Source organism: Vigna unguiculata, chromosome 10 (assembly GCF_004118075.2).
Source record: "Vigna unguiculata cultivar IT97K-499-35 chromosome 10, ASM411807v1, whole genome shotgun sequence".
NCBI classification, from domain to species: domain Eukaryota; kingdom Viridiplantae; phylum Streptophyta; class Magnoliopsida; order Fabales; family Fabaceae; genus Vigna; species Vigna unguiculata.
This window is the reverse complement of record NC_040288.1, coordinates 3,407,664-3,415,991: the sequence shown is the minus strand read 5'-3', so window position 1 is coordinate 3,415,991 and position 8,328 is coordinate 3,407,664. Positions and strand designations below refer to the sequence as shown.

The following is an 8,328-nucleotide window of genomic DNA, read 5'->3' as shown; positions in this document are numbered from 1 at the left end:
TAAACATTCACAGGCATACAACACAGAAACACATAAGTCATGTTATGGCAAGCAAACAAGACACTATGACTCAATTATCCGGATACATATATTAAGATCGGATTCACTGGACGCTTGCACTTGTGGTGGCCTATACTGCTCTGCAGAGCCATTGCCAATGGGTTTCACCCTACCACTCACAAGGTTAGCCTTTAGGCGTCTAAGGCCATTATCCTGCCAAGGACTAGGGCCTCCCGCTACTCTCACCACTTGGGTCAGTTTGCTCTACTTGAGACTCACTGACCCTTTAGAGTTTCGGGATGCAATCCTTACTTGAATCCTTATCTTAATATATACACTACATGCCACCATAAAGTCTCCCCACGAGACTCATGGAATTACGCCTATCACATGCAAGTTTCGTGTTTCTCATATCACCACCACCACTTACATCTCATACATTCCATTTTTCATTCCACCCAATCATTTTGTACAATTCCGTACAGCGTGTCGCTCAAAACGAGAGCTCTCCGCCTGGGCGAGCTGCTCGAAACAGAATCAGGGTGAGCATCCTGATACTCTCGCCTAGGCGAGACGAGCTCGCTTGGGCGAGAATAGCAGAGCTCACCACCGTCAGTCCACATGCAGTGGCGGAAACCGCCCCGATCCACCCCCAAACACACATGCAACCCCATTTCAATCGATAAAAGCACACTATGCATACATTCAAGCATAAAACGACCAAAAACAGCCAAGAAATACTTAAGACCGAAGAGTCTAGCTTCCCTTACCTTCGTTGGAGCACCAAGAACAACCAGACCCTAACTATGTAGCACAGCAGCTCCAAGAACTAAGGCAGTGAGCTGAAACTGGAAAAAGAGGACAAAACGAGCTCAGGGAACTTAACCCCAACTTGACCCACATGCTTTAGACAAAGAGGAAAAGGAACTGAGCGGACCAGAAGCTCCGAAGTTTACTTACCTGGAAAAAGAAAAGGGTTTTCCTAGCTCGAAGGCAGACCAGCTTTGTGCCCTAGCAGAGTTCCTTTTGTTTTCTTAGAGAAGTTGAGAGCAACTGTTTTTTTGAAACAGAAGCAAGTGGGAATGTGAGGGTGACTGGTAGGGTAGGGTGCCCTACTGAAGGGCTGGCCCTGGACCTCCGGAAAGGCCAGGCCCAACACTCTAAGACACTAAAAAAAAGGCCTTACAGTAGATATCCTAAGAAAAATATGCAAAAGAATAAAAATTAAACAGAATAAAGAAAAGAAAAAGTATACAAAAGTAAGAAGCGTCAAAATCTTCACTACCCTGATATGGTGCACCTTTACACGTTTCTGTAGGGTTTGAAATGACGTTTAATAATTTCAAAGCCTTTTTTTTTTTTCTAAAGTTAATTTGGCAACAATTGGAGTTAATTTAAAAAAAATGAAATATAACTTATTTTGTAAAAATCAATTATTTAAGTATAAGAAAAACTATAATTATATCATGTTTTTTTATATATTAAAAATACATGTTTAATATCAACTCTTTCATTCTCATTTCTTATATATCATCTTCAATCACTACAACAAGAAAGATTGAACAAAAATAATCAAAACTATTCCAAAGATTAAAATATTTAAGATTAATTTTTTAAACTTAAATATGTTCTAGGTCTGACTTTTGTACCGGAAGCATGTTTAATTTTTTTAAATCACGTTTATAATATCTGTTTTTGTATATCCAATTTTATTATGAAAACAATAATGATAAACATCACTTATTAAATCATATTTAAATAATTAACATAATCAAAATATAAATTTTGAAAATAATTTTTCAGTTATTATATTAAAAAAATACTTAAATAGTAACTAGGGAAAAAAATAATTAATCAAAATAATTATCAATTTAGATATTAATTTATAAATTAAAAATATTGATATATATATATATATATAATAATTTTTATTATGAAAATATTATTAGATTGTGAATTAATTAATAAATTGATCTTTAATATTACTTAACAAAATTTTGACGATTTTAAAAATTAATTTCTAAATTATCAGATTAATTATTTTTCTTGTATAAAAATTGATTGTTATTTAAACGTATTATTTAGGGTTAGTTGTCTTTTAATTTTTAGAATATGTAAAATTCTTATTGGTGATATGCATAATTCTTCCATTATATATTTTATTTAGATAATGATATTTTTATTATTAAATTTTGATAATTTTCTTCCTGTTTAGAAAATACTACCTAAAATTAGAAGAGAAAGTGTCGAGATTTAGTAACGAAAAAATATTTTTCATCTTATTTATGTTGTGGCATGATTCTCTTCTTTGATTCTCTCACTTGAAGGAAAATACTTAACTATTTATGTGCGTGGAGAGGGAATGAGTGAACTTACATATTTTCTGAGTGCTAAAAAATGAGTGAAATGCAGACACCGGAGAACGGAGAGTTGAACAGAATGGAAGAAACGAAACTGTTCTGTGAGGAAACGAAAGAAGCTCAAAAAGCAGCCATGGAAAAACGGTGGAAAGATTTCAAGAAAAAGATGATGGAAAACCGTGGAATCATTCTCACGAAGTTTGACCTGTTAGGGAACACCGCGATCCACGTTGCAACTCGCTCCAACCCTGAACTGGTGAGAGAGATGATAGAAATGGTGCCTGAAGCAGAAAGGTGGCACGCTTTGTGCAAGCCGAATGGTGAGGGAAACACCGTCTTGCACGAGATCGTGTTTTCCAAAAAGGCGATGGAAATGGCTGAGGTTGTGTTCAGATTTGAAGATCAGTTGGTGCCACGAGAAATGGAGGAGAAGAAGCCATTGGTGGAGCTCAGAAACAACAGAGGAGAAACCCCTCTGTTCGTCGCTGCCATGCATGGAAAGCTCAAGATTCTCAGATATATGGCTAACCGTGTGGGCACTGTGGGCACTGTGGACAATCTTCCAAAACATTTTCGTCGATCTGACAAATATAACGCTCTTCATGCCAGTGTCATTGGCCAACATTTTCGTATGTCTTTCATTTCTCTCTATACTTGCTTGTCTGCGTGTGTTTGAAACAAATTTCTGTTGTGTTTTTGTTTTTAATTGTTTTAACTGAAACACTATAATAATTTCTGTTGTGTTTCTGTCGTGTTGGGGGCAGATGTTGCAATTTGGCTGCAAAGAAAAGATGAAACACTTGCTCTGGAAAGGGATGAGAAGCAATTAACAAGTCTTCAATTACTTTCGAAAATGCCACAGGTTTTTCGAAGCCATATTCACCTGGGACTTGTGAAGAGCATCATATATATATGTACTTTCCCAATCTCTGTTTTTAACCTTTATAATAATTGATATAACGCTTCACATTCAAATTGTAAATGAGTTTTGCTCTTTTTTCTCAGAACAATTGCAATATTTATCATAACTGTTTCACCATTGATACATATAAGTAATGTTGTTTGGTTATGATCTGTGTTTCAGTGCTCCCTGATGAATATGACAATGATGAACAGTGTCAGTTGTTTAAACAAAAGAAGGATGAAGAAAATGGTAAAGAGGATGAGCCTAAAGTCTGCAAATCTGGTACTCCAGTAAATTCAATTACGTTTTTCTAAAATATTGTGAGTGATATGTGTTTATATATAACATTAGAATATATATTTACAAATTTCAGCCATTTCAAACATAAACTACAGCTTTTGGAAAAGCTTGGCTGCAGGTATTTCTTACGAGCTTTGTCTTCATTCCATTATCTTGAATGAATCATTATTACATTAAGTTTTTCAACGCAGTACTTTACTGCAAACAAGCAATATTCTAGCTAAATAAATTTCTTCAATTTCAGTACAAGTTAAACATTTAAAAAAAAAAAAAAAACTGATTAGCATGGCTATAAAATGATAATGAGAATAGTAATTTGTAAGACTTGCTATAATCTGTGACTTATTTAAAAGGAACAATTTTCTTTTAAAAGGAATTCGATTGGGGATTCAGAGCTAGAGCCGCGAAGTGTCCCGAGCATGTATTTATTTTACCAGAAATTGAGTAAAAAGGAGCAAATGATGTGTTCGGTCGGAGCAATTTAAGAAAGTAATTCATTTATTTGAAGAATTTGAATTTCTTTTAAGTAAAATGACTTGTTTTGATAGAGAAACTAAAAGGAAATTGAAATTGTGAAATTTTAAGGTATTTTAAATTACTAAAATAGTAGAATTTGAAATTCACTCAAAAAAGAAGGAAATTGAAATTCCACAATTTGTGGAATTCCTCATTGTTCAAGATTAGAGGTTTCAATTTGACCCAGATGACCTAGACGGGTCGGTTTGGTCCGACGACATACATGGGTCGAGCTGGCCTAACAATCCAGACAGGTTGGGTAGACCCGACGATACAGATGGGTTGAGCGGGTCAACGATCAAGGCAGATCGAGCATGCCCGACTACCAAAACGAGCCTGACAACCCAGATGGATCAAGCGGACAAGATGACCCAAACAAACCCAACGACCCAGACGGGTCAGACCGAGAAGACATAATCTTAAATTCGTCCAAATTTGGTCGAGTTGACTTCAACTAAAATTTTGAAAAATTTGGTCGGGTCAGCACCAACTGAAATTTGGTTGAATGTGATCGAGTTGGCTCTAACCTAAATTTGGCCAAATTGGACTACGTTTACGCTGGCCAAAATTTGGCTGAATTTGATCGAGTTGACTCGATCGAAATTTGATCGAATTTAAATATTTTAAGTTCACAATAATATTTGTTCAATTTAATTTCAAAATTTATATATTAAAATAAATTTTATTAAAATGAAATTTTATCTCATAAGAGAAATTCAATTATTTTATCTAAACAAGAAATTGAAATGTAAGGTATTCCAATTACTCTATCCAAACAGATTATTTAGATAATGAAGGAAATTCAATTAAAAAATTTCAAATGCAATGCATTTCAATTTCTTAGAATTGTTAAAATGTTTCATCCAAACACAAGATTAAGGAATTTGGAATGATATACAACAGAAATATAGTACAGTAAAAAAGGAAATTCTTTCAATTGTTTTGTGTGTTTCAAAATTCCAAAATATTTAATAAACAAATCCTTTTTACTCTAGAATTGATTGTAAATCAGCAAAGGAATTTTGGAAAAAGATGTTAAAAGTTTAGTTTCTAAATAGATTTTTACTCGTTGGAAAAGTTTGTTATCGTGCTTTGAGTTTACCATTGAATTTATAATAGGAAAAAATAATTTTATTCCTGATTTCTTAACTAGAGAATTTTTAAAGGGACATGAGCCAGAAAAAAACCTTCCATTTAAGGGCTTAACCTCTCGACAATACCAGGAAATTGAAATATCTAGTAATTGAATTACTTGTAATTGAATTATCTTCATTTCTTAAATAATTAGTTTGGATAAGTAATTGAAATATTTAACTAACTTAGCTCAACCTTCAATTCGGTACGACTCGTCTTGACTTTTGGTTCAAGTTGACCTTTGGCTCGGTTCGACCTTTGGCCTGACTCAACCTTCAGTAGCATCGATCTTCAGTCGCCTCGACCTTAAACCCAACTTGACTGACCCGACTCTACTCGATCTTTGGTCCACCTCGACCTACGGCGTGGCACGGCCCGGCATGACCTTTGGTCTAGCTCGACCTTCGATCTGATTCGACTTGACTCGATCTTCGGCCCGACCCGGTTCGACCTTCAACCTGACTCGGACCGACCTAGCTCGATCGTCGACCCAGCTTGACCTTCGTCCCTACCTAGCTTAGCTTGGCCTTCAACCCGACTGGGGTCGGTCTAGCTCAACCTTTGATCTGGTTTGGTCCAACTCGAACTTTGGCCCGACTTGACCCATCTTGACCTTTAGTTTGGTCTGACCCGACTTGTCCTTCGACCCGAACAGACTCATCTTAACCTTCTGCCAGATCCGACTCAACTTTTTGGTCTTGTAGACATTTTTTGTCCTAACCAATGAGCAATTTCACAACTTAGGAAATTTCAGTTTCTTTATTTTTTGAGTGAATTTGAAATTTTACTATTTTAGTTATTTGAAATACTTTCTTAAAATTTCTCAATTTCAGTTTCAATTTCCTTTTAATTTCCTCATCAAAACAAGTCATTTTCCTTGAAAGAATTTCAATTTCTCTAAATAAATAAATTACCCTCTTGAATTGCCTCATCCAAACACACATCATAAAATGTTGCATTGTTTTCCTCAATTTATTTGACAATTTATGAGACGTATCTTTGTTTTAATCTTTAGAAATTGATTTTAAATTTAACTCAACTTTATAAATCGACTTTTATAAGAAGTTTGCCTTCATTCCTATATTATAATTTGGCTTTATCTCTCATCGATATAGGATTTCAATTACATTCTTTCACACTGAGGCATATACATGTTGAGCAAAAAATTTAGATATTTGTTTGATAGCATATGGAACAATAGATCTAACAAACAACAAACTATTAGGATAAACTTTAACATGACTTTGATACCATGTTGAAAGTGAAATTTGTGTCCACTTATATACCATACATATATTTATTTGATCTTTATTTATGATGAATCCAAGATTTTGAACACTTTATTGTGTGGTTAGATTTCCTATGGATTGTCATGTTGGTAGGAATAAAATAGTAGCTAACAACTAAAAAAAGTCCATTGGAGCGTAGTCTTGCTGTCTAGCAAAAGGATATATGGAGCTAAAGAAAATTTTGATATTTTCTACATTTATTCATTCACCAATAACATCAACAATTAAACATTTAATGTTGATATTTTGCTGATAAAAAAATGTAATATTAATATTTTGAATACTTGAAATTGCAACTAACGTGTTGACTTTACTAAGAATCCTTTACCAACTAGTTAAATTATATATTCCACCAATTCTTTCATTATGATAAATCTTTTTATTGATCTTTCATTTCAGAGTTTGAAGGCATTGACCATATGTGGAAGGAAAAGAAAAAACATAAGTTGGCTGAACAACTAGCCAGCACTTTAGTAAAATATGACTTATCATGGCAAGTATCAAGCAATGAGTATAATAGGACATTATTGATTACAATGCCACGTGATCCTTTAAATGTGGCGAAAAGGAGAAGAGTAAGTGTACAAAAAAGGGAAGAGAGACGCAAGAACATTGAAGAAAGACCAGAACGCATAGCATTGTTCATAGCAGCTAAGACTGGAATTGTAGAAATTGTTAAAAAGTTTCTTGAAGTGTATCCTGCATCTATATATCATGTCACTAAGAATAAGCAGAACATATTGACAATGTAAGAATGGATCAAAAGTAGTAATGTTTTATTGCAATTTTCTTTCAGTATTGTCATACTTATTTTGTTTAGTTTGTTCACAGGGCTGTTAAGTATCGACAGAAGAAAATCCTTAAAATAATAGAAAGAACAGGTACAATGGAATCATTGGTTGGTCAAATCACAGATAAAGAAAGAACTGTCTTGCATGAAGTTGCAAGAATGGATTACTACAAAGCAGAACACTTAGCTGGAGTGGCATTCCATTTGCAAGATGAGTTGCGTTGGTATGATGTAAGTACTTAATTAAACCTTTACAATATTGACATGTATATATTTGGACACTATTAATTTAAAATTTTACTGTGACTAGAAAGTAACTATTATGTTTGCAGACTGTGAGAAGATTCACACCTAAACATTACAACATGCACTCTGACATAGATGGACACACACCAGAAGACATGTTAGAAATTGAGCATGATGGAATGCTTAAGGAGGCACAAAAATGGTTGAAGGAAACAGCTCAATCATGTTCCACGGTCGCTATTTTGGTTGCGACAGTTGTATTTGCTGCGGCATACACCATTCCAGGTGGAACTGAAAATGGAACTCCTGTGTTCCTTCATTCAAGTGAGTTTCTCTTTTTCACAATCATGGATGTTGTGGCTCTTGCTACGTCACTTGCTTCAGTGGTGGTGTTTCTTTCCATTCTCACTTCCCCGTGTGATTTATGGGATTTTCATAAGTCTCTACCAAGAAAACTCAATTTGGGATTTGCTTTGTTGTTCTTGTCGTTGATGACAACAATGCTTGCATTCAGTGCAACCATGTTGCTCACTATTCGTTTGGAATGGAAGAATTGGACTTCCACATTGATATACAGTGCTGCTTTCTTTCCTGTCACCATTTTTGCAATCATTCAGTTTCCTGTTTATGTGATGGTTCGAAGCATCACCAAGCATCTTTGGAAGCAAGTTAAGAAGGTCTTTCCAACAAGATTGATTGAACGTTGCATGAGTCATTGTTGATGTTATTAGTATTGGATACACAACAACACATCGTAAGAGTTTTTAACTTTTGTTTGGAGTTTGATTA

At 34.6% G+C, this 8,328-nt stretch overlaps 1 protein-coding gene across 1 annotated transcript; it reads left to right on the top strand.

The window, feature by feature from the left end:
- Positions 1-2,309: 2,309 nt before the first annotated feature.
- Positions 2,310-8,328, top strand: LOC114166816. The gene is made up of 7 exons (XM_028051655.1): positions 2,310-2,989; positions 3,125-3,274; positions 3,445-3,546; positions 3,638-3,682; positions 6,903-7,251; positions 7,335-7,524; positions 7,626-8,328. Exons 1-7 carry the CDS (start codon positions 2,398-2,400, stop codon positions 8,259-8,261), a joined length of 2,064 nt encoding a protein of 687 aa, XP_027907456.1. The 5' UTR covers positions 2,310-2,397; the 3' UTR covers positions 8,262-8,328.

What these genes read in the sequence shown, in the direction of transcription:
- LOC114166816 (XM_028051655.1), top strand. Translation starts at nt 2,398, where the DNA reads ATGAGTGAAATGCAGACACCGGAGAACGGAGAGTTGAACAGAATGGAA. An exon ending in TTGGAAAAGCTTGGCTGCAG is followed by an intron (nt 3,683 to 6,902) that starts GTATTTCTTACG and finishes CTTTCATTTCAG; the next exon opens with AGTTTGAAGGCATTGACCAT. An exon ending in AAGCAGAACATATTGACAAT is followed by an intron (nt 7,252 to 7,334) that starts GTAAGAATGGAT and finishes GTTTGTTCACAG; the next exon opens with GGCTGTTAAGTATCGACAGA.